The 27,827-nt window shown below is 38.8% G+C and overlaps 1 protein-coding gene across 1 annotated transcript; it reads left to right on the top strand.

Moving 5' to 3' along the window:
• The first annotated feature begins 1,339 nt into the window (after positions 1-1,339).
• LOC140564709 (uncharacterized protein C14orf132) lies at positions 1,340-26,538 on the top strand. The gene is made up of 2 exons (XM_072690329.1): positions 1,340-1,498; positions 24,339-26,538. The coding sequence occupies exons 1-2, from the start codon at positions 1,454-1,456 to the stop codon at positions 24,570-24,572; spliced, it is 279 nt and encodes a 92-aa protein (XP_072546430.1). The 5' UTR covers positions 1,340-1,453; the 3' UTR covers positions 24,573-26,538.
• Positions 26,539-27,827: the final 1,289 nt, after the last annotated feature.

Below are 27,827 nucleotides of genomic sequence, written 5' to 3'. Positions count from 1 at the left end.
GGCCAGTACCCCTGTCCCAGTATAGGGTCAGGCCATAACAGAAAATGAGAGTGGGCCCTCGCCCCAAACCCTCTTCCAGACCAAACACTGGACAGTAGATTGATTGAAGTATGAACCAGTATGAATTTACTGTAAGTCAGTGGAGGGAACATAACTTCAGGGGTGAGCATACATCAAAACAATAAACACAACTAACTAAACCTGATCTGGTTCTTTACTAGTCTACAGTTAACCAGCTCAACAGAAAACTTCTAACACACTCAGAATAAGATGGTGTACCATTTTTGACACACTATTTAGAATGACAGTGTAAGGTTTAGGACACAGCCAAAGCCTTGCAGTCAAAATGTTAAGTGCTTAATAAGACATCACTATGGTAGGTCCTACAAACATTAAATCACAGCTGTCACCAGCAGTATTTAATCTAGGATGTGACAAATTGATGTCGCTTGGTGCCAAAGTAACATAGCAATTGTCATGCCCTCTATCAGCACTCAAGTTTAGCACCACTTCACAGTACATAGCAGTTATCCAGATGTTCTATCTACGTGTCAATTTAAATTTTAAAAAATCATCCCACACTTTAAGAAATTTCAGTTTTGAATTATTGTTAATATGACCATACATCACCTTTTTCACAGTTCTCTGAACTGCAAAAGCTGGAGAACGTGCATTTATGCCACATTTGTTCTTATGTGTCACACAGAATGTGGCTGCTAAATGCTAATAGCTGAAAGTTTTTTTATTCTGTGAACTTCATTAGAAATGGTTATGAAATGTAGCATATCCATGTAAATTAAAAGACATTGAAATGATCACAAGCAAAAAATGAATTGAAGATTATGCCCTACAGTACCTTTTTAGGACCTAGAGCTTTGTAGATGTTTTCAACCTGCAGTGCTTAAGTCCACCTTCACTGCCAATTACTATCCCATCATTAGCTAATGATCAGACCTCTCTTGAGCTGAATCTGGACTGTGGTGCTGGAAGTAGAAAACACTTATTTATTCTTTAATGACTACAATCTAAACACTGTGTACATGCTCATCTACAATGAACAATAAAGAGTATAATCCAGATAAAGATAAACCTGGGCACTGTACAGTTAAACCAGATTTTGAAAATATCCTTAATATTAGAGATGTACAATGAAACACTAATAGTGAGTGAAATAATTATCCATGATAAACATGATCATAAGCATGTCAAAGCTAGTGATGTGGGCGGAGAAGGGAGAGAGAGAGAGAGAGAGAGAGAGAGAGTGAGCGCGAGTGTGTTGCTGTGGGTCTCTCCTCACTCTGTGCCGCTTCCCTCTCGCTGCAGTCTCTCAGTGGCTTGCTGCTGGTTTAGATGGATCAGTAGCATCCTGAACTCAACTCAAACCACACGCAGCCCAATGAGCTGCTCCGGGAATACAGCCTAATACAAGCATACCTTTTTACCTCCTCGCTGGATGAAACAATTCAGCAACATGGATCTTTCATTTATGGCTGCGCAGGTAAGAAAAAAACTGCATGTTTTTCTCTGTTTCTCTTCCAGAACACTTCAGATCACTGAGGACACTGGAGGCCGATAAGTTTCATTTGAACATTCATTTGGATGCTACTACTGGTTTACAGCATTCTTCATGCACTCCACCAGCTAACAAACTGTTGCTGTTAAAGTTGTCAAAGGCATTACTGTACTGTATTGTTTTATATTATTAAGATTATTTAACATTTTTCTCTGATTTCATATAATGTTGACATTTTTACGTTTTCTCCCTCTTAAGCAATTTTTACACTTGAAACCAGAACATTAGTGGAACACTTTGGGCCTGTTTGCACCTGGCATTACCATGCGTTTTGTTTCTGGATCTACTTTGACCTGTTTTTGTTGTCATTACACTTGTCATTAAAATGTGTCCACAGCCTGATCAGATGAGATCCAATTTTACTTTCCTGGATAAAAAGCACACCAACACGTATGTCATGGTGTGTCTGGGTGTGTTAAGTCCTTTTTGCTATGACTCTTGCAACTCTCACGACGTGTCATGTATAAATTATATCAGACTGCTCTCACCTACCGGCAAATAAGCACGAGTGCAAAGATAGAGCATGAGGAAGAGAGAGAGAGATCCGCCAAAATTATTGCTCCTAGTTATTAACGTGTTTTTTCCGCTTGCCTGATGGAATCCGATCACAAAAACGCATTCTGTTTACACTTGTTTAAATGTCGATGAGATCCGTCTCTAAACACCTCCGAATGTGGTTTGAGTGATCTGATCGTAATCCAATTACAATGCGTCTTGGCAGTGTTTATACCTGGCTTTTAATGCAGACAAGTGAAACTCGAACGTGATCCGATCTTAAAAAAATGCCAGTTGTAAACTGCCTCACTTACAGATATTATTCAGGCTTTGTGTCATTCAGACAAGCCGGCCTCAATGGTATGCACGTGTTTGTAAATGTCATGAACACCCCGGTAAACCAGACCCGACAACATCAGATCAAACAACCAACACACTGTCAACACAAATACATTCTCGCACATGTAGACTCCATGCATGTCTTTCACAAAAACCTTCAGTAATTCAGATATTTTGCTTTGCCATCCCTTACAGTTGTGCAGGGTAGACATTTAGTCAGACATTTTTAACATGTCTGACCAAAATCATGCACTAAATACGTGGCATTTCCATTTGTGAAACTAAACGTCACAGAAACATTCCTCTTTGCCACCTGTAATATGTCACTGTTTGTATGGCTAATCTATGGCTTACTGATGTGCTATTCTACGCTTACTGTTCACACATGAGCTCTTCCGGTAATTACCCAGGTGTTGAATTCTACAATCCTTCACATCAGGGACTCCTAGAAGCTTTTTTTGCTCTATCCTCATGTGTTTCAAATTAGGTTGTAAAAAATTTCAGACTCTTTAGTGGTCCCTGAGGACTGGTTTAAGAACCACTGTTGTTAGGTCTCATGCAGATCAATTGCTCATCAATTTTACCAGGATTTCAACTCTAAGTTGTCAACTCTAGCTTAACCTCCTCCTGTATCATTACTGGTAAATGCCAGAGTAACAGGGTGTAAGAGTGAACAGAGTTTATGTAGGCAAAATTATTGTTTGTGTCTGGGCATAAGTGTTTTCCCAAAGCAAGATTATCCAGTAATCTGGAAGACATAAAGCCAGAGAAAGGATTTTCTAACAGCAATGATCTGACAAACTGAGAATCCATGTTTTGCAGAAGACATCACTTCCATAATCAAATAAACAATTTTTTATTGTATATGTTGTAATGTCAATTTAGATCAATTTGCGTTAACCAATATCAATTATTTTAGCAGTGGTTGCTTTTCTTGGAACTTTAAATAACTTGGAACTAAAAACACAAGTCTTGAGCTAGTAGGTGAAAGTGAACTACACAATATAGACAAAAGTATACAGACACTTAAATCGCATTTAGTGACAGGAGTGTTAATGAGGTCAGTACAATGGATGATCACCATCACACCTCATCTCCAACTCCCCATCTCATCCCAAACATATTGATAATCCTGGAAGGCTTTATTCCCCTCTAGCCTATGCTTGGCATTAGGCATGGTGCCAATAGAAAAATAGTTACGAGATTTTGGAGCATTGCTGTGAGGATTTAATTGCATTCGGCGACAAAAGTGTTAGTGAGGTCCAGATATTGAATGATCATCACCCCACCTCATCTCCAACTCATCCCAGAAGTATTGAATGGAGCATCAACCCAACCATCATTCCAGAGAACACAGTTCCATTGCTCCACCGCTCAATGCTGGGAGGATTTATACCCCTCTAGCCCACACCTGGCATTAGGCATGGTGCCAATGTTTTTCAGCTCCAGAGAGTCTTATTCTATTGGCAGTACTAGACAAGCTATGTGCATGCATTTGGACATCTGTGTCAGTGATGGGTGCAACTTAAAAGTAGTTGAATGCATTCATTAGGAGAGGTGTCCACCAACAATTGAACATCTAGTGTATAACCACAGAACCTCTTTAATCAAAGTTTGTTGGATGGGACCCTAAACGTTCCCTTACTGTTTTGCCTTAAAATTGCTTTATTTAATTTTGGGACACAGAACCAGATGTGGGTGAATACACTAATTCATTCTTTGGATGCTGAAATTATGGGTTTATCCTTTTAATAAAGACTTTTTACTTTAATCCACTTAGACTGTATTGTCACAATAAGCTACAGTGCTCTTACAGTTTTACTTGTAAAGTCGGCCCAGGTTATGTGTCTCATGATGATGAGATTTATTCACTTATGTTTGCTTGAGCCTTTGGCATATTGCAGACAGGTCTTGCACTGGTGTGGTGTTCATGAATAATGCTTAATACACTTTTCAGATATCTGATTTGCACACAAAGTTAGCACATGAATGATTACGAAGTGAAGGAGGCATACACCATTTGCTGAGAGCATGGAATATTTCATCCATAAAAAGGCTAAAAATAAAATAAAATAAATAAAATATTTCCTTATGCAAACTTGATATCAGGTGGCTTTGAAATGAGTTTGTCAGCATGCCATCATGCAGTTAAGTATATAGAATAATTTATAGAAATTAGCCTCTGTACACCACCTCATGGATTTTAAACGATTCAAGATGTGATTGAATGGTGGACTTTCAACATCATTTCAAAGGTTTAAAAATATTGCATTAAACAGAATTACAGTTACAATTACAGAATTTTACAAACTCACAGGCTCAAAAGTAATTGGACAAACTGGCAAAAATTAACCACAAGGACTAGGGGGTACAGGTCCCAACTAACAGGCAGCACCAAATTTTATGAACAGATTTAACCCCTTAAAACCCCAAGGCTTATTACACACTACGGCATATTATTCAGTAACTACAGAGACATCTGTACAAACTGGTAGGGCTATTCTGACAATAAAAGTTTGTTATAACACTTTCGGCCCACTGGCTGGCCATGGACCAACAGATTCAAGTAGAACATGCTTTGGGTCTCTTTCTCATGTAACCACAATAGAGGACACTAAAACATCTGGTAAAAGGTTTGGTAACTTAATATAAAAGACACTTCATTCAAAACAGTTGTGTAAACCAACCAGATAAGCTTTCCAAACTAAATACACAAAAATATCTCCATCGGAATTAACATGATTACAGAAAAGAGGACAAGTCAAATGTGGCAAATTAATTTCCGACCAAAAGGTGAAACAGCTAATATCACAATAACAAGAACAACAAAACCTAAATGTTCTTTTGCAAATCATCTACTGTAATTTTTGCTAACTCTGTGCACAGAAATGTCCAAATAATAAAAAAAATTGTCCAAAAAAGTCCAAATGTTTGGCAAAATAATTGCTGACACAGTAGTACTGCCACTAGAATAGGACTCTCTGAAGCAGATAAACATGAAGCTGTTGGCAACATGCCTAATACTAGGCATGGGCTAAAGGTATAAACCACCCACCCCCACCACCCCCACCCCAGCACTGACCTGTGGTGTTTTCTGGAACGATGGAGTGTAGGCTAACACTCACTGTGAGTTGTTTATGGTCTGATTACTAAACAAATTCACAGATGACGTGGCTACAGGAGTAGGAGTGTGTTGCATGTTGAAACTCTCTTACTTAATACTGTTCAACTGCATAAACATTTATGCTGCATACTAACGCCCACGTTCACTCAAGTTTATTCCCCGGTACATCCGTGTCTTGACACACTGTCTTTCACTAAGCACATATATAATGGCATGATTAAGTATTTCAGTTAAAAGGTTCATTTTGTTAAAGAAGTATGAATCAACTGTGTTTGCATCAACATACCAGATGTTTCTAGCAGCTGTTACAAGCAACCCCTGAGGTGGCTAGAATTTACCCTGTCTGTGGGATAAGTTGTATCATTTCCACTCACGCCACTCCATTTACATTTTCATTTGTGGCCCCTCTCTCCATCATGCCCACAAAGTGACTATAAACAGCGCATACCAAATAACAGGTGACTTTCTAATCACACACCTAATAGGTTTAAAGCCTCAAAGGCACATTCAAGCTCACTGCTTAAGGTGCAGAAACATTAACCTAACAGGCCATTTCAACCTGGCAGTCATGCAGCAACTTAATACACACCTAGGCGGAACTGTATTTAGGTGCCCACTTGGCCCTGAGTCTACTTTTGCTGGCTCAATAAATCACATGAAGTGCACAGCAATTTCTTAAAGATGCACTGTCTCTTAACAGTCAATGAAGATATCTCCAGAGAGGAGCCTCTTAAAGGGCAAAGGCATCATACTACCATAAGTAGATGCTTATATTAATATTCAAGACAGGTATGTTTTTATTGTCATGTGTAGTAAGAATAAAGGGAATTAAACAGATGTAAAAATAAAAAAGAAGCACAGTGGGGTCAATAGCAACACATAAGGAACATGCATTGCCCATTTAAGCAAATAAGAACTAGTCAATGCATTTTGGTCCCCTTTCCCACTTTCAAGCAGTTGTTAGGCTATTGCTATGTACAAAATGTGATTGATATGGTATCCCGGGTGGTTAATATGGTGTTGTGGTTGCTAGGTGGTTGCTATGTGGTCGCCATGGTATCTCTAAGGTGTTGCTAAAATGTTTGCTAGACGGATAGTATTTCATGTGTTTGCTGTGGTGTTACTTAGTGGTTAAGTTTTCTGCGCAAATTTGTTGCTAAGCAGAAACTGTATGCATTCAACTACGTTTCTGTATGATCAGAAATTAGAAAGCTGTACACAAGCCGAATCATAAAACCAGACCAAACAATCAGGCGTTGGAACGGTGTTGGTATATTGAAATCTGCAGTATGAGCTATGCTGCGAAAATCCAGCAGAAAATAATAAAAAGAATATTAATCGTGTGACAATATAGATGTACATAGCTTTGCAGTATATGAGATATTTTTCACTATTCATTTTTTGCTATTTTTTCCTGCCTATCTCACTCAATACAAGGCAGTATGGAGTGAGATAGGCAGGAAAAAAGCAAAAAGGTTAGGTTTAGACTTAGTGTTAGGGATGGGGTCAGCCATTCTATGGTGCCCCTTAAGCATAGAGGGTTAAGAGCCTTGCTCAAGGCTGGCAACCACAGCAGACCCAGGTATCAAATAATCACTGAGCCACCACTGCCCGCATTATAGTACTGAATAAAACATCTTTCCTTTTTGATGCTGCACTTAGAGAGAGTGACTCATATAGCATCATTCCTTTCTTTCTTTATACTTTATAGACTGTAAATAAACATGTATTTTAGTCATTCTGTCTTTTCCCATCATATTTCAAATAATGAAATTGTGTTGTGTGTTTGTGTTGATGGACAGCTGTAGTGTGTGTGTGTGTGTGTGTGTGTGTGTGTGTGTGTGTGTGTGTGTGAGAAACACATCCAACATGCTACCATTTACATGTTACTGCTTCATTTACTACAGGCTGTAGCAGCTACCGCAGGGGAAATATACAACACTAGTTGGAGACAATGGTTTAAAATCAGTGAAAAGAACCAGGGTTCTTGTTAGCCTTATGATTTTCTTTGGTCTCCCATGTTGTACTTAACCCTTACTGAACTAAAAGGTCCAAGCTGTGCATCTCTATGTTGTTTGGTCATGTTCTGATTGGAAGTGGTTTATGAATGATTCATCTAAAATATTATTTGCATATTTGCTAATACACAGTTCTGTATATGGTGTTTTTTTTGTTGTTGTTTTTTTTTTTGCCAGCAATACGTTTTCTACTTGTACACCTCCCATCTTTCTGATGGCAGATGCTATATTTTGGCATCAATTGTAGCAAGAGATGCAAGAGATAGGTACCATGATAATGGCATCTTGTGGTCTGCTCATGGGCTGAACCTGCTAGGATGGCCAGATCCGGCCATGTTGGCAGTTGTTTCACTTATAAAATAGTTTGTGGACAGTGGAACGGCTGATTTGTAATTGTTCTGACATTTTTTAATTGCTTCCCAGACTTACACTCTTCTACAACCTTCTTTCTAAAGGCATTAGAGAGCTTTTTGGATCAAACTAGATTAAATGTCTGACATTCAAAAATGACAGGCACCTTCAAAATCCTCTCTAACTATGTTCTGATCATCTGCAGCTGATGTGTTGCACCTGATTCTGAAGATATTTTAAATAATAATAAAAACCTTTTCCTCACAATAAAAAAATGCATTTTTGTTTTTATAACTTTATTTAACTAAAGTATATACTTTTACTAACAATTTCTAAAGACATTTCTTCAGATTTTTTGTTTAGTTATATTACCTCTATCTGTCAGTTTTGTGCAAATTAAGGAATGCACAATTTAGATCTGAAAACTAAAGCAATCATTGTCCACAGGGGAGGAAGGTACTGAACTGAAAGGCTTTTTAGAGAACCAATAGTGACTCTTCTTCAATATCTCTCAAAATAACCCCCTTATTTAGCCCCTTTATTTTAAGTCAATTATGGTCATAGAAGTCTCACACAGAACACTCACAGATGTGCAAGACCACTCAACAGCACACTCTGAGTAAGTTGTACAAAATGCATCAGAAAATGAATCAGAAAATCTATCAGCTTGCTCAACACTAAAATAATGATTGTGTGAACTTAACTTATGTCAGCCATTTTTATAGAATCACCATATACAGACTTTGTTGACGTTGTTATTAAAATAGCCAAAGTGAGGCCACCGGTTTCCCAACTTTGCTGAAGTAAACTTATTGTAATACAGTGTATTCTTATGGCACATGATTTTAGGGGCATGAATGACTAAGCGTTCATTTTGTGACCAAAGATCTTATAAGAAATAGAATATATACTGTAGTCAGTAAATGAAGGCAGTTGCATTGTGAATGCATTTTAAAAAGGTCACTCTGTTAGGATAGATCAAGTGTACTTTGCTGTCATACAGTCATGCCAGTGTCGGCTATTGTAGCAAAGTATTGCTATTTCTGACCTGCCTGGTATTATATACTAGAAACTCAACGTAATGTATAGATTCTAGCCCAAAAATCTTCAGAGATTTATTGGATTTTGAACATGTTCTGTAACTTGAGTCACTGTGAAAGAATGCATTTGATGATGGAACATTGATTAGTTACCAACTGGTCTTTGAGGATGTGTATTTCTGGCTCAACTGAATACTCCACTCTCTTTCCCTCTTCTCCTCTAAAACCCGTTCTGTGCTGCTATTAGAAGAACTCGGTCATCTTGTTGCTTAAGGTCGGATTGCATCGCAGCTCATTACGCTTATGCATTCCTGTTGCGGTACTTTCCTCCACAAACAGTCTGCAGAGATGTTGCAACAGACTAGAATGGTTCTTTCTTTCTGGAATTACGAAGCTGTTTACAGACATCTGTTTTAAAGACTTGTGGTGATGGTATAATGGACTCTTATGCTAACTGTAAACATTTATAATGGTGGATAGCATTATTCATTATTTCAAAGGTTAGGAATTAGTCATGTCTTTCCAGGTAGAGCACTGAATTTAATGGCATGTACAGTAAATGTGGGTTATGTGGCAAAAGAAATCTGATTACAATACTTGGACATGTTTATGATGTTCACACAAATACCATTATATTGTTCTGTGCGTTGCAAACAATCTGAAATGGACAGAAAGCAGCAGTGGTGCCACATTTTGCTGTGAAGAATTGGACTCAGAAGATGTGTTATTTTTAATCAGTGCAAAAAACAAAAAAAAGGAAGGGACATAAGATAAAATTGAACAATTGTCAAAATACAAATCAGTACAATAAGATAACAATGCATAATGAGCTAAATTCAGATCAGCTACTTGTTAGGCTCTCTATAATTGTCTTATACTATACTTATAATTTAATTATAAGTATAAAAGTTGTATAGTGACATACACTATATGACCTTCTAATGAATGCATTTAGCTACTTCAAGCTTCACCTATTGCTGACTCAGATGTGCAAATGCACATACACAGCTTTTCGAATTCCTGTAGAGAAGTAGTTTTTGGCACCATGCCTAATGATAGGTGTGGGCTAGAGGGGTATACAGCCCCCACCATTGAGCTGTGGAGCAATTAAACAGTGTTCTCTGGAATGATAATGCTTTTGGGATGAGTTGGAGAGTTAGGGGTGAGGTGGGGTGGTGATCATCTAACACATCACGTTGCTGAATTAAATAACTTCCCAGCAATGCTCCAAAATCGAATAGAAATGTTTTTCCTGAACAGTAGAAGCAGTTACTCCAACAAAATCTGGATAAAATCTATTTAATACCTTTAATTTTGGAAGAAACAATTGACTGGCAAGTGTCCCAATACTTTTGTCCATATAGACAAGACAAGACAACCATATTGACCATTTGTGACGAACACAGATGGAATTTGGCTTCCACTTTTATCCTATCCATGCAGTGAACACACACACCAGTGAAACACACACAGTCACAGTGAGCACATGTGCCCGGAGTGGTGAGCAGCCATTGCTGTGGTGCCCGGGGAGCAGAGAGGGTCTTACGCAAGGGCCCAACAGTGTCAGCTTGCCGAGCCCGGGTATCAAACCCACAACCCTGTCATTAATAGCCTGGAGTTCTAACTGCTGAGCCACCACTGCCCCTAAATATACTGTAGGTTATCATGTCATACTGCATCTTCAATGACAGGATAGTAATAGACAGCGGTGCTCACTACAAGATGTGTTTCTATTTTGCACAAAATGACAATACAGAGAATTAAGCATTGAAAAAACATTACAATTGGTTAAAATGCCCATTTAATGAGTTTAGGGTTTCATAATCATGCAGAAGCAGACATTCATAGCTCTCTGATTTACTGCACTTAGTGGAGAGATAATTGTTCATTTTACAGAACTCTTTCTATTAATCACACAGAGTGGCTGCAATGGGAGTATTCACCCAAAATGGATTAAACACATAAAAACCTGAGTTGCTTCTGCCCAATCCGCCACACAAAGCTGAATGTCAAAGTTGCAGACATCCTTATTTTATTGCCATGTTCAGGAATATTCAGTGCAATTCTTTCTGTTTTGTTACTTTTTAATACCTCTCTCTCTCCCTCCCTCTCTCTCTCTCTCACTCTCACTCTCTCCCTCAACAGACATGTTTAAGTAAAGAGGATTATACGGTAACACTAACTCCAGAGGCTTACTGTATTTCTCAGACGTGCATTTTAAAAAAGGAAATCCTCTGCAACGATTAGCATGGAGTTTAGCTATGCCTGTGTAGCTCTCTAACTGTCCGCTGTCAGATTAGCTCCTGGAGACTTGAAAAAAAGGAGTGGATTAGCCATATAATCATAACATTTGGAAATTTGACAGCAGAGTAAAAAAATAAATATGACTAATATTTTTAGTCTGACTCCTATTTTGAGCAATCAGGCCAACAACCTTGAACTGCCTTTTGTCGGACTGAGAAATGAATGTACAACTTCTAAATGGTGGTCTAAAGGGTCTTTAAGGTCAGGGCGTCTTTGGGAGGGCCAGTCCAACAGTTTAAGGTTAGACTCCTTCACCTAATCCACAACCACCTTTGATGAGTGTTTGATAAGAGTTATTGTCCTATCTAGCTGACTGCAGACCAGGAGTGGGTATTGCAGGCCCAGAGTCCAGCACAGTTAGCTAAATTCCCTGCTCTAACAAACCTACTAAACCTGGCAATTAACAGGTGATTAATGCAGGTGTACTTCAGCAGGAAAAGCCTCCAGGACCAGAATTGCCCACTCCTGCTGTAGACAGTGACAGTAGTGTTCCAGCAGCTTTAAGGTCATGGCAGGCCTGTGTCTTGAGGCTTCTTGGCTGGTTTTTGACCATCCCAATCTATTTCCTCATGATGACAGTATTTACAGTATTTACATACCATTTTTCGAACTGCTGATATTTGAATCTGCAGTTGTTTAGAAATTGTAGTGTCTCCAGAAGAAATCTATGATGATCCTAGGACTAGAGCGTCTAGGACTTTCCCATTGTACTGTGTTGGTCAAGCCAATCAGTGTTGTCAAACAAATAATTTTTATGTTGGCACAGAGGAGCTACCAGCTGTTCTAATATAAGTGAGTGTATGGATAATGCCTTTCTCTGTATGTATAGAAAATCCATAATTATTCAAACTTGTGCTTGTTTTATTTTTTATGGTTGAAAAAACACCAATTTATATACTATATGTTCTGCAATTACACCAACAACCTGGACCTGCCTTTTGTCAGGCTGAAAAAAGAATGGTGGTCCGAATGAACTCTTAAAGGTTCTTTGTGATTTTTTTTCATCTTGGCCTCATTACAGAATAATATAGTTGCATAGTAGTGAGGAACGTGTAAACAGCAGAAAGCTTTCACAGAGGAAGACATGCCGGAGACAAGACTTTCTAGCCTAGCTCATAGAGCCCGTAGAGAAGACTAAAACATGAGCGGTTTGAGATGTGAGATGGAAAAACATCCGATTCCCTTTTTCTCTCTGCTTCATTCTCTCCCTCTCTCTTGCTCTCTTTCGCTCCATCTCAATCATTCCTTCCAGCCCCCACCCCCATGACTCTGACCTCTGCTGTGAGAGAGACAAAGAAAGACACAGGGCCAAAAAAGCAGAAACAGAAAGAATTGATGCTGTGTGTGGCTCCAGGCTCCGACAGGTTCAGGCTGTGGGGAATTTTCTAAAGGAAAGAGAAGAGACTGAAAACAAGCCTCGCCCAGCCCTGAAGCTCAGTAGCATGGTGTATGCTTAGCATGCTACAGCAGAACATGTGTCACTCTACAAAGGCGTAGTTCTTCTGCTGTGAGCAGGTCTCACAGAGGCCCACAGCTCTCCACACGTTCAGCACAGTGTTTCTCCACAGCAACAACTTGACAGTGGACTATTTTCACCACACTTACTTATCACGTAGCGCTGGTGGATGTATCATAATGGGAACAATACAGATAACTGCAATACAATACGGCAGATCTCTCTGAGTATGCTGCAGTGTGGCTGTGTTTTGCTGGGTGCTGGGTCCAGACGTTTCCTTTATGGAAGTGGGTTTTTTTGTGTGTTTAATTTTAACCACACAAAAACCCACCTCCAGAAAGGAAATATTTTTTATGTGGTTAATGTTTCCTTTGTACATTAGTGTAATTGTAACAGAAAATAGAAATTTAATAAGCTATATAGCAGTGAAAAGACATTCTTTTTAGCACTTTTAGGCTCTATGTAGAACCATGACAACTCATGACAACCCAAGTGACTGCTTACATGATTTGTTGCCTGATTAAATGGTTCTTCAAATACAAGGGAAACATCTTGTGGATGTCTCAAAACCTATGTTTTATTGGTTCTATATAGCACCAAACAGGGTTCCACTGTTGTTATGAGTCAAATAACTCTTTTGCCACACTACGTAGAACCTTTTTGCTACAGAGGGTTCTTTGAGCAATGCCACAGAGGAACAATTGTGCTTCCACAAATAACGATTTTTGTAAATGAGATGTGAGTGTAAAGAACCTTTAAATGAATAAAGAACCTTAACATCCACTTAACTAAACCATTAGAGGTTATTCATACTCACATCTCTTTTACAAAAAATGTCTCTTAATAGAACCAATATGTTTTTCTATGGCATTGTTCAAAGAACCTTCAAAAGTAGCACCTTAGTTCAAAGTAGCACCTTTATTTTATTAAGTGTGTAGAGTAAAAGTGGTAAACTAAACAAATTATATAATATTATATATACAGTGAGTCCAAGAAGTATTTGATCCCTTGCTGATTTTCTTCGTTGGCCCACTAATAAAGACATGATCATTCTATACTTTTAATGGTAGATGTATTCTTACATGGAGAGACAGAATATTAAAAAGAAAATCCAGAAAATAAATCTAAGGAATATATATTAATTGATTTGTATTTCATGGAGTGAAATAAGTATTTGATCCCTTAGTATTCATTAGCAGTTCTGGCTTTTACAGACCAGTTAGACACTCCCAATCAACTTGTTACCTGACCTGAAGCCACCTGTTCTCACTAATCACTTGTGTGAAAAACACCTGTCCACAGAATCAGACAGATCACACAGATTTCAAGTCTCCAACATGGGTAAAACCAAAGAGCTGTCACAGGACCTCAGAGTCAGAATTGTTGACCTTCACAAAGCTGGAATGGGCTACAAAAAGATTAGTAAGGTGTTGGATGTGAAAGTAACAACTATTGGTGCAATTATCAGAAAGTTTAAAGAGTATAACATGACAATCAACAGACCTCGGCCCGGTGCTCCAAAGAAGATTTCGCCTCGTGGGGTGGCAATGATGCTGAGAACAGTCAGAAATCGTCCTGCAACCACTCGGCAGGAGTTAGCAAATGACCTGAAGGCAGCTGGGACCACAGTTTGCAAGGAAACAATTGGCAACACTTTGCGCAACAATGGATTCACATCCTGCAGTGCCCGAAAGGTACCCCTGCTGAAGAGAGCACATGTGGAGGCGCGCCTCAAGTATGCCAATGATCATTTGAAAGATGAACCAAGTTATTGGGAGAAGGTTTTGTGGTCAGACGAGACCAAAATTGAACTTTTTGGCCTCAACTCCACCCGCCATGTGTGGAGGAAGAAAAATGCTGCCTATGACCCCAAGAACACTGTGCCCACCGTCAAGCATGGAGGTGGAAGCATAATGTTTTGGGGGTGTTTCTCTGCCAAGGGTACAGGGCTACTTCACCGCATCACTGGGAAGATGGATGGAGCCATGTACCGCACAATCCTGAGGGACAACCTCCTCCCCTCTGCCAGGGATCTGAAAATGGGCCGTGGTTGGGTCTTCCAACATGATAACGACCCTAAACATACAGCAAAGGCAACAAAGGATTGGCTCAAGAAAAATCACATTAAGGTCATGGAGTGGCCCAGCCAGTCGCCAGACCTCAATCCGATCGAAAATCTATGGAGGGAGCTGAAGGTCAGAGTTGCCAAGCGACAGCCCACCAACCTTCATGATTTAGAGAGGATCTGCAAAGAAGAGTGGGCCAAAATTCCCCCTGGTGTGTGTGCTAAACTTGTGGTTAACTACAACAAACGTCTCACCGCTGTGCTTGCAAACAAAGGCTTTGCCACTAAGTATTGAGTGTGTTTGGCAAGAGGGATCAAATACTTATTTTCCTCATTGAAATACAAATTAATTAAAATATATTCTTTAAAATTATATTCTGGATTTTTGTCTTGATATTCTGTCTCTCCATGTTAGAATATATCTACCATTAAAAGTGCAGAAGGATAGTGTCTTTATTAGTGGGCAAACAAAGAAAATCAGCAAGGGATCAAATACTTCTTGGACTCACTGTATATATATATATATATATATATATATATATATATATATATATAAAATTAGAAACTATAACAAATTAATAAGCAACTGAACTGAGTTTATTATATCAATTAAGTTTATTCTAAATTAATTCAAAAAAAAAAAAATAATAATAATAAACGAATCATTTGCACATTTAAAGTATTTCAGAGTGAAAAGTGCTTTGCCACTATATGTAAACATAATTTTGGAACAGTTGTGCTCAAGCATTATTGAACAAACATACTTTTAGCTCCATGTATTTTAATAATAACTCTTTCTCAAATGGCAACAGATCAGTAACTGTGCATTTGAATTAAACTTCAATGTAAAATGTTAACTTAGTCACAGCACTAAACACCACCACATTACACACTGCTAAAACCAATGACTGTAGAAATGGAACGCCATGGTTCAATTCCCTTACGTTCTATAGAAATGTTGTCAAATTTGCAACCAGAGAGAATCTGAGAGAGCATGAGAGACCAGAGGTGGAGCCAGACATGTAGCCTACTCATATGATAACAATATTTGGACTCGGTCCAGATCAGAGAATAAATTTGGCGAGAGTGCTGGCCGAGTACAAATAGTACAGAGTCCAGCATGTATAACTACACTAAGGTTAGCTAGCTGGCTAACAACAAATCAGATCACATTGACCATTTTACGCTGACATCAGACATACCGAAAAATCTGCAGAGAACTTTGTACAGAGGTCTGTTAATGCAACCAACAGCACAGCACCATATGATAAATAATAGTATGATTAATTAACTAGTTGCCTGACAGCTTGTAGCAGTTCATGTAAATAACAGAAAGGCTGTGCAGGCGGTGTCTTCCAGGCAAGGCTGTCAATCACTTCATTTCTATGTGTAACCCCACCTTCTGACGATATAGCAAAAACTGATTTCTGAGGGGAAATAAAAAAAAGGGCCAATCGTATCACAGGTGAAACTGTTGAAATTAGACACTGGAAATGGTGCTTCACTTTTGAGAGCTGTTGCGCTATCCATGCTTTCTACAGTCATTGGCTAAAACAAAGAAAACATACACATTGACATACTGTAATTTTTTTCACCCCAGAATGATATACTGTGCTGTTTGGAGGATATTGTGATATTTAACATTAGCGACACTGCCCAGAACAACATAGCTGTATTACATTTGCTAAGCTAATGGTCATGGTCATATGAGCTAGCTGGCTAATGATTTATGCTAACTTTCAGCTGTGCCTGGTGATTTAGATAACGATCGCCCCCCGCATTTGTTAATCTTGGATGACTAATTTCCAGCTTTGCCCTGGGTAAGACGTGGTAAGGCTGTACTCCAAGAGTCTTGGGCAAGGCTCTGCCTGACAGTGCTAATATCATGCTCTCTGAACACGTTCAGGAACATTATTCCATCTGCACAGACCTAATAACAGTCTAGAATAAGCTGGCCTGTGTCCAAAAGTCAGTGTAATGCATACAGCATTCTTAGAAAGCAGGAACATTACTCATCTGTGTCACTGAACGGCCTCAATCAGTTTAGATTACGTTTCTGTGGGTGTGTGGATATGTAATATGTATAGGTCTATGTCATTTCTAATGAAAAGAAAAGCTTCTGAAACACAGTCAATGCCTTTACACCACAAACAAGCCATTTCTCACCAAGCACCAGCAGTGGCTATGATCCATCTGTGGAGATTGGGGAGTTTTTCATGCAGCCCTATTTTGGATGAAAGATGGACAGTTTTTCTCCTAAGAGCTTTTCATTTCACGAATGAGCTTCAACACAGCACGAAGCTTCACTTGAGCTGAGATCCAATAAAATCTTCTCTACCCCCACCCTAAAGTTGCTCAATATTTCATGCAGCCAGAGCAGACAAGAAGATCCAATGGAGCAAAGATTGGCAGCAGACAAATGGGCTACTTTGGGCTTTACAGCATCATTTACTCCAATGTGTAATGAAGATCTTTTTTTACGTTGTGTCTGACTGCTTGTAATGAGCCTCTCTCTATCACAAAACCTCTCTTGCAAAACACATGATAAACAGCACATGCCAAACATAGAATAACAGGTAGTGTATACAAAAGAGAATTGCACTGGGAATCATTTTCGGTGCAATACAATCAGATGGATGTAGGGGGGCTCTGGCAGTGTGGCCCACGGCATCCAAAATAACAACACCAACTCAGCCCTGTTTTGTCAGGATCCTGCCGTTGTTAAGAAAATCCATTATTTGATCCGTTGCTAAGGGCACCAACCTCGCAACAGAAGAGCCAACAGAGTACATAGAGAGCACTTAAAGGGACAGACATATCAGATACAATAACTGACACATGGTTAGACATGTGGAACAGAAACGCTTCATGCACCCACCGATTTAATCCATGCAATAGCCAAAGAATGCTACACTACACTCTTAAAAATAAAGGTGCTTCAAATAGCTGTAGAAGCCCTAGCAGCCTTGCCTAAGAACCACTTTTGGTTATATAAGGATATTGAACCTTTAAAAAAAACTTAAATAAAAAACTTCTAAGGCGTCGCTCAAAAAACTATTTTAAACACCTTCATTTTAAGAGCATACTGCTTAATGTGAGTGTTTATGTTTTTAACTGTATGCCTACTAATGGCTATGTGATGAAGTGGGTGCGGACATAATGAGGACATAAACATAAACAGCTACTGTAAGGCCAAATAATTATATTATTTATAAGCTATTCAATTAATGTTAAAATAATGGAATTAAGTAGGTCATATTGTAAATCCATATTCCTAAGAGATTCAGATGAAAAATAGCTTACGTTTTGAGTGACAAGCAGTGTCAAAGTTTAATATGAGTTCTGTGACTGAAAATGAGAAATAGATTGTACCATACCATTGCTGTAAAATAGTAATTTGCACCATTAACTGTGTTGCAGAGTCTGTTAGAAATATTGTGTACAGTTTTTAAACCTCAGCTGTTTACATTTAGTCAGTTTCATGTACTACATGAAGTCTGCTGGAAGCTTTTAGCCCATTGGAAAAACCTCACTGGAGAAAACTCTGTACACAAAACCGAGGCACTTGGTTTCTCTGACATTGACATAATGCGATTAAACCACACTGCAAAGACAGATAATGTGAGGCCAATTTCTTGGACATGGATTAAGCCTAGTCTTGGGTTAAACAACTAAATTCCCTAATGGTTATTCATCCATTAACATTTCAGATCCAAATTATGTTTCAAGGACCCAAAGGGTGATTGTACTCCTCTTCTCCATCTTCTTTGCTATTATATGCAAAAAATCTTTTGGAGAGATCTGGATTTCAGCATTGATTACTAATAAAAATGTGGTCTGATCATGATCTAATTCAGGATTATAGAAAAACTTTTTTTATATAAAGTTTACACAAACAAGTTATAAACAAACAGTTCAAGTTTTCTCTTTTAAGCATACTAATCAAACATCCACAGTGCAGGCTGGGCAATGTATGTGAACATCTGTTTTAATGACTTCTCCAACAGCTAATTGACAATTTGTGTTTGAATTAAAGATATTGGAAGTGTGGGTTCACAGGTGTTTTGTCCATTAAATAAACGCAAACAAAATATATTAACTGACAAATCTGTTCTTCTCAAGATAGGTTAGTGGGAACCATGCTTCGACGTAAACAACTTTCAGAAGATCTCAGAATAGGTGATGGAGGCACACAAAACTGAAATAGGCTACAAAAGCATAGCTAAAGACTTTGATATATATCAATCAACTTTTAGATTGCTACTTTTGTAGAAATGGGCATATTGATGGGATTACACCAAGAAAACAACAGGTTATCCTGAAAGTGATGAGAAAGAATTTAAGGGTAAAAGCAAAAGTACACAAGACTCTACAAGCTGCAAAAACGTGAACAGTGGTGATAATAGAAGGACACTGCAAGGTAAATGGCAAAAAAACAACAACAACATCATTACGGCCAATCTCAAAATTGCCCATAAAAAGTATTTCCTACTTTAAACTTTAGGACACAAGTGCAATAGCAGAAACCATATATCCATTATCTAGGAAGCTCTTTTCTTTCTTTAATGTATATCATACTGCCAGTATTTGGAGGCATTTTATGTAGTCCTGAACATATTGGCTCTATCTTATAGTCGTCTGCACATGTATAAACCTAGACGTTAGTGAATCCTGAGTCATGGGTTGTTTGTTTGACAGAAGTTTTTACCCCTTAAACGCTAATAAACCCTGATGTCCACAGAAACAGCCACAGCTCAGTGAAGTAGTTTGAGAAGCATAACTTTCCTAAGGTTGCCTTTCCACTTCAAGCAGTGTGCCTGGAGAATGCAGAGAAGGTGCTTCACTTGGTTCTGAAAGGCAGCAGACTTACAATGCATCATAGGAAAATAATTGATTTGCAAGTCATGCACCGCTCAGAACGTGCCTTTTCAGTAGCCTGCAAAGCCTCTTCGGTTACAGTCACAGTTGGAGTCTGACGCAAGTGGCCAGCAGTACTGAGATTCAGTGCTTTTATTCTCAGTTTTAAGGTTGATTCTTGACGTTTGTGGGCATTGCAAGAGAAAAAAAAATCAATGTGTCTGAGGCTGGAAATCTAGACTGTTTTTTCAAGCGTAGCATTATTAGATTAACCCCTCTCTCTCTTGTCATGCTATGTTTGTGAGATTTGAAATCCATCGCTTTGCAATCCTTTTTTATTTTCCTTCTATTTCATATATGTATTTAGCCTTATGTTGCGCTCACTCCGAGCCAGCACTGAGGAACATCACAGGTGAACATTATTTGTAAGTATTGCTACTCTAGCATGCAGACAGGGTCTCTCTACAGTTTCAGTCTGCTCGATAATTCCCTAGCCATTCTGATTCCTCAAGACAAACATGAGAAAAGCAGTGTATTTTTAGAACAGGCCTTGTATCTCAGTAACATGAAGAATTTTTGGTATTTTCTAATAATGACTGGGCTTGCTGCTGCTGCTGAGGACATATCTTCAGTTTTTGCTGTTTTCCACTTCTAGGGTACTTGTATTATGTAGTTGCTGGTGTTTTATTTTTATTATTATTGCATAGACAGTTTAGTGTCAATGTGCACTGGACAGTTTAAGATATGTTTTTGTAAGTTGCGATCTTAGACCGGAGATCAGCACAAACACACACACAGACCACAATGTGAAGTGTTTTGTTTACACATTTGCACACACACACCCCCAGAACCCTAACCAAACACACAACCTACTGGCTTAAAGAGTCTCTGCTCACACACACTTTAGCTGAGCCCCTCCAGTTCTCTCACCCGTCCAACTCGCTCAGTGATCTATCAAAGCTTTGCCGGCTCTCCTCAAGTGAGTTATTTGGGGCTGGCAGCTCCTCCCTAATCAGCTGCACCTGAATTTGAGCAGGTGAGACTTACCATATGTACTAAATCAAGCCTGCTAAAACCAGCATGGCCAGACCAATCTGTTCAAGCTGGTTAATCTGGTTGACCAGTTTAGTTTCTGACCAGCATACAGTATGTTTTTGTTTGAGTTTGACCAAGCTTGACCAAGCTGATTGACACCATGACCAGCATGGCCAAGCTGGCTGACAAGGATAACCATGCTGTTTGACTAGCATGGCCAGCATAAGTTACATAGGTTATGCTTTTGCCTGGGTGACCAGCTTTTTAACTGCCTTGACCATGATTAACCAGCATAGACCATCCAAGACCATTTTCTTTTCTGTACCCAATACCCAGTGTCTCCTCCCTCAGTAACATATTTGTCATTTAAGAATGTCAGTGCACACCAGCATTGAACTGTTAGTTGCACCATAAACATGTGTAGTCGATGTTATACTTTTGTAGAACGAGCATGTTGTGGTTGTTGTGGTTAAAAACCAAAATACAAATACAGCGTCCCCCTTTTAATGCACTGTGACAGCTTTAATGTTTCTATTAGCTAACCAATCACCCAAACACATTTTGTGGAATTACTACCTTGTCTTAAAAGCATTGGAAATGGCTGTGACCTTGTCTGGTCTCTTGTTTAAATGCACAGGTGCTTTGGGATGCCTTGTACAGAGCTGCCATTTTCTCTCAATTAATGTTCGACCACTCATTCACCTACTGAGACAAGCTCTGGGCATTATGTGAAGAGTGGGACAAGTTGTATGAGATAAGGCTAAATTGAGGTGTTATTTTTGTGCATTATGTGCTTTATTGTGCATTATATATATATATATATATATATATATATATATATATATATATAATATATTATAAATATTTAGACATGTATTCCACTGACAGTTTCATATGATGAGAGGAAAAAGATTGTGTTAATGTCAACATTATAAAGTAATTAAAAAAAAGCTCATGTGGATATTGAATTAAATTAAGCTGAGTTAGATGAGTTGAGTTGAGTTAAACTGAATACGCTTTTTATTGAGTTAATTTGGGTTGAGTTGGGTGGGCCTGCATTGCGTTGAGGTGAGCTGAGTTGAGTTGAATTGAACACTTTTAATGAACCGGATTCTGTTTGGGCGGTGTGGCAGTAATGCTGTATACTGTGGTATTGCAAAATGATGATGTGTCTGATGTCTTAAATTTCTGTTCTGTGTCTACCTAGTGCAATAAGTACTTTCCCCATGTGCATTTAAGAGAGCCACAGGGTGGGAATGCTGTGTGTGCTCACTGATTGGTGATGTCTCTAAAAACAGGTGGAAGAAATAAGCTCATCATAGTTGCAAGTTTAGCAACACTGAGAGACAGTTCAAGCAAACCTGGATGAACTCAATCCACTCAGTCCACTCAATGTGCTTGCAAACAGTCCAAAAACACTCCTAAGACCATAAACTCAACTTTGTGCTCTCCGGTATGAAGAAAATGCATGTGCTTATTTTGCAAGAGCAAAGAGTTTTTAAATGCACTTATCAGTCCACAGCAATTATTGTTACTCAGAACTCAATACATTGTTCCAATGAGTTTTTCTGTGGTAATGACAAATGTCCTTATAGAGAGAAGCTCTAGAGAATAATACGTTTTCCGCTAGCAGCTATCAGCATGATAGGACACTGCAATTATATGACACGTCTGTAATGACTGCGTGCTAAACAAGTCCCCTATAGCCAATAACAGCTATCAGTTAGAGTTAATCACAGAGAGGGTTCTGTGATATAGATCTGCAGGCAGTGTTTCATTTGACCTTGCTCTGCAATGCTGTAACAACAACAGCTGTTAACAGTGTGTAAATTTTATGTCCGCTGCTTTTATACAAGCAAGTAAAATAATGGCCTAATTTACACAGATAAGAGCAATATCTAACCTTCAAGATATATATATATATATATATATATATATATATATATATATATATATATATATATACTGTATATGTGTGTGTGTGTGTGTGTGTGTGTGTGTGTGTGTGTGTGTGTGCCTGGCACAGAAGTGCGAAAGCAACTTGTCTAGTGCCTGTGGAGAAGTATCGCCAATAGAATAGGACATAGGATAGGATAGAATAGGATCTGAAACAGACAAACATGAACCTATTGGGTCCATGCCTAATGCCAGGTGTGGGCTAAAGAGGTATAAAGCTGCCCAGTATTGAGCTGTGGAGCAGCTCCATCCAATGCTTTTGGGAAGAGTTGGGGATGAAGTGGGGTGGTGATCATCCAACATCCTGACCTCACTAATGACGCTGTCATTGAATGCAATCAATTTTACTTATCACAAGTCATAAAAGTATGACAGGAATACAAATAGCCATGAAATGACGCTCTCATCCATTTGATGCAATGCGTTAAAACTGAACGATGAGTCATGCCTTTCAGTGCCAGAAAACTTTCCAAATCAGCGTTCCTGTCTTTCATCCCTAAACGTAGTCCAAACATATTTTTCATGTCTTTTTCTATCATGCTTTAAAGCTGCAGGTTGGGTAAAGGTTCCGGTGTAGCTGAATGTATCCTGTCATGCCGCAAAGGTATTTTTAGCATTGTTTGGAGCTTCCCTTTTGATAAGAGCCGTCTGTCTGTGCTGCTATTTTGAGAGACTGTAGCGTTCTCAGGCACTAGGCCGTCTCATACAGTATGTACAGTGGGTATGAGAAGATGCTTGTGCTCTTCCAGCCTGCTCTTCTTAGAGCTCTGATTGTCTTAACCAATAAATCACTTTAACTTGCCCCTCTTTAAATATTTATTGCGCATTAATTAAGCCCTACTTCCTTCCTCTGGCCTTGGGTGTGTGGTAATATACGCCAGGGGTATAAAACATTTGTTTCCATTTGCAAAGGATGTCATGCGACAGTTCAAATAATAGTTAAATATTCCATTTAATATTTAACTGCTTTTGATTTTTTTTTTTGCTTCTAAAAGCCCCAATAAAATGTCTCTTTAATGTCTCTGATACTTGTTTGTGTTAATGAATGAGGCTACTACTGACATTTGAATTCTTTAGACACTGTTTGGTTATATTAATCAATGCCCCAGTACAGAGACAAAATAAGATAGAAGATAACACACTTTGCTGCATGACAGTTCCATTGCACATTTTAAGGTACACTATATTGACAAAAGTATTGGGACACCTGCAAATTCATTGCTTCTTACAAAAACAAGGGTATTACAAATGTTTATCCTGCTTTTGTTGGAGTAACTGTCTCTACTGTCCAGGTAAGAATTTCTACTAGATTTGGAAACTTTGCTGTGGGTATTTCATTGCATCCAGCGATTAGCACTTTAGTGAGCTCATGATGTTGGATGATCACCACCCCACCTCATCCCCAACTGGATGGAGCACCATCACTCCAACGAACACCCCTCTACCACTTAATTTACAAAACTCATTAATCTACTTAAAGGTTCTTTAGGAAACCAAAAGTGGTTCTTATATGGTACTGTGTAAGGAAGTATAAATGAATAAAAATAACCATTTCCTGTATGGCATAGAACAATTGATTAATTAATTTAGTAGTCATGGTCCTATTTATAACCTTGTCTTTTTTAAAGAACCCTTGAGAAAGCAAAATGAAACATGTAAACTGAAGCTGCTATGCTAATTTGCTGGATATCAAGGTTATATAATAATGGACCTTTTCTCATGCAGATCCCGGTTATGACTGGAGCGTTCATGGACTCATCGCCCAACGATGACTACAGCGCAGAACACTCCCTCTTCAACTCGTCGGCCAGCGTGAACGCGGCCCCCATAGCCTCAGTGCAGATGCAGCATGACGAGCAGCAGCACATGTCCAGCGATGCTATCTGGCTGTGGATCGCCATTGTTGCCACCATTGGGAATATTGTGGTCGTGGGAGTGGTTTACGCATTCACTTTCTGATCCTTTCATTCAAAGAGGCTCCACTGCAGCCGAACTCTCGAGGCTGAAGCTGAGGGCTGTGCTAAATTATACATACTGTCTACAGGCAGAGATATTGTTTTCGGTTCTTAACTAAACCAATCCCTGCAAACGAAACCTCCCCTCCAACACCTCTATCTGGAAGCCTCCAAACCTCATGCATTAGCGAGCAGTGTCCTTGTGTATAGAGGATGTTCAAAGGAATTAAATGGGCTTTAAGGATTGGACCTACTTAAATGTTCCCCGGAGGTATGAGAAGCAATTAAGAGAAGTGCTGCTCAATTATTTGGATGAAGGGGCCGCAAATCTTTAAACATTAAAGGGAATCAGGTCACTGCTGTAGCATTATTTTAAGCTCCAACACGTCAAGAACGCACTTATTTTGCTGGCAAAGGATCTTAGAGGGCATTTTGCTTGATATATGATTGTAAATTTGTAAATAAATTGACAGTCTAGTTTAGTAATTATGATAAAAGAATTTGTTCTGTAGTGATCTCGACTACTGTAATAAAAATGTTCATGTCATAAAGAAAACCAAGGTGAATTCTGAATCAGAAACTAGTTGTGTAAACACAGCCACTCGTTTGTGTAAAATCTACTGCCAGAACTGTTCAGAATGATTGCATAAGCAAAGCACCATGTTGCGCCAGACACTTCCATCCACCACACTCTTCATATTCCAGAGCTGACTCTCATTTCTGTCTGTGTTGTTGTCTGAGAAATCTCAACTGCTCACGCATTCGGCAAATTGACTTCGATCAGCGGAGGTCCAGTTGTTACCATGGCAATTAATCTTCCCTAATTACAGACATTAAACGACTCCTCCCTAGCCGCAGGAAAGAATTCTACTGAAGGAGATATCCTGGCTCTTAGATGTATTATTTTTTCAGCCAGCTGTTTCCTTTCTATTGGGAAAGGAGGAGGACTATACACTGAAGAAGCCATAAGCACACATTGTGTTCTTTTACAGATGTACTTAAGACTGGGTTGCCATGGAGAAGTCCAGACGGGCACATTGAGATTTGTAGTAATGATACTGCACAGCGCCAGACCTCTAGTGGGCTCTCATAGAGAAATCACTAGACATTACCTTTAAAGTCCGGTCGATGACCAGAGCGGGAAAAAAAAACAATACCATTTCCTCACAAAAGAATATTTTACTCTAACACAACAGAAACATACTATACAATCAATGAGACATGCAATATTCATAATAACGGACTATGTTTAATGGTACTGGACTGAATTCCGTATTGATTGTCTATTTTGAAGACTTGAGTCACTGGGAGACAGTTCACCTTTTAACATGGCAACGACCTGATGCATACAGACAAAACAACACCGGAATGGCTTCGAGCCAAGTCTCTGAATGTCCTTGAGTGACCCAGCCAAAACCCAGACTTAAACCCCATTGAACATCTGTAGAGAGACCTGAAGATGGCAATTCACAGATGCTTGCCATCCAACCTGACAGAGCTCTGCCATGAAGAAATTGATGAACTGCCCAAATCCAGGTGTGCAGTGCTTGCAGGAAAATATTTAAGAAGACTTGCAGCTGTAACTGCTTCATAAGGAGCTTCTACAAAGTATTGAATAAAGGTTCTGAATACTTTTGTGAAGAGATTTCAGTTTTTGATTTCTAATTAATTTTTAAAACTTTCAGAAATTGGGTTTTCATTTCTTTATTAGGGGTAATTAACTGTATGTTGATGGGTTAAATGGCAACTGTATCAATCAAATTTATAACAGAATAAAGTGTGCAACAGGTGAAAGGGCCTGAATACTTTCTCAATCCACTGTAAGTTCACGTATGCCACTTATTCCATTTCTTGAGGTTATGACAGTAAATAGCACACAAGTCAAAAGAACAAAGGTAAGTGTACCAACAATAGCATTCTTATAGCTAGCACTGTAATACTGCTGGACAGGCTGACAGTAAGTACTCAGATGATGAGGGACAGATGAAGACAGAGAACTTCAATAATGAGGGACACAGATAAAGAACCAAGATTATAAGGGAGAGATGGAGACAGAAAAAGTAGATGATGAGTGACAGATGGAGACAAAAGAAAAACAGATCATTGTCAGAAGACGACCAAGAACTCAGATGATGAGAGACAGAGGAAGACATAACCTAGATAATGAAGGAGAGAGGAAGACAGAGAGATCAGATGATGAGGGACATAAGGAGACCGAATGCAAATGATGAGGGACAGATGAAGACAAAGAAACCGAGATTATGGCCAGAAATAGACTGGGAACTGAGATGAAGCAGGACAGAGGAAGATATATAACCTGGATAATTAAGCACAGATGATGAGGGACACAGAGGGAACAGAGAACCCACAAAATGAAAAACAGAGGGAGACAGAGAACCCAGATTAGGAGGACCATAAGGACAGAGACCCAAAAGATGAGGCACACAGGAAGACTGAGAACTCGGACGATGAGAGACAGAGGAGGGCTTAGAGATGTAGATGTTTTTGATGAAGTTTGAACTACTTAAGAAAACTAATATTGTTCTACTGTTAGTTAAGACCCTTTCCAATCAAACAGGGATGCAGTTTTGACATGGACTGTTTATGAACATTTTTTTAGACACCCTAGGGGGGGTATTTTTTTAGTGCTCTATTGTAAAATTTGTTAAGTGGCTACCCTCATATTATCCAGCTTGTAATAAAACATTGTATCTTCAAAACATGTTCTTTACTTTTATGTAAGATAATGAAAGATGTCATTTTGGATCATTTATATTAATGCATTCATCATTAAATGTCCAACAATGCAACAACTATCCCTAACGATCAGCACAAGATCAAGTTACTTTTAGTAATCCTTTTAATATCATCCCAGACAGAGGTCACAGAATCAAGAACGGATGTATCTATACTGAAAAAACACAAATTCATAATAAAGACAAAATAACAACACAAAGAATAAAATAAATCAAATCAAAATAGTGCTTTTTTATAACTTTCGCAAAGCAGCTTTACAGAATCAAAACCTACAGTAACCTATGTGTAAAAGATTAAGCCAAAAGTTACAGTGGCAAGGAATAATTCCCTCAGAACTGGAGGAAGAAACCTTGGGAGAAATCAAGACTCACTGAAACTGGTCAGGACTACTGGATTACTAAAAGTCACCATATCGCCACAACCCAAACTGCACCACAGTGAACATACAACATCACAATGCTAGACAAGGAACAGCTCAAACACAGGGGTATAAGGGCACAAG

Source organism: Salminus brasiliensis, chromosome 10 (assembly GCF_030463535.1).
Source record: "Salminus brasiliensis chromosome 10, fSalBra1.hap2, whole genome shotgun sequence".
Taxonomy (NCBI): Eukaryota; Metazoa; Chordata; class Actinopteri; order Characiformes; family Bryconidae; genus Salminus; species Salminus brasiliensis.
Note: the sequence above shows the minus strand (reverse complement) of the source record. Positions and strands in the feature narration are given on the sequence as shown.

What these genes read in the sequence shown, in the direction of transcription:
- LOC140564709 (XM_072690329.1), top strand. Translation starts at nt 1,454, where the DNA reads ATGAAACAATTCAGCAACATGGATCTTTCATTTATGGCTGCGCAG. An exon ending in TTTCATTTATGGCTGCGCAG is followed by an intron (nt 1,499 to 24,338) that starts GTAAGAAAAAAA and finishes TTTCTCATGCAG; the next exon opens with ATCCCGGTTATGACTGGAGC.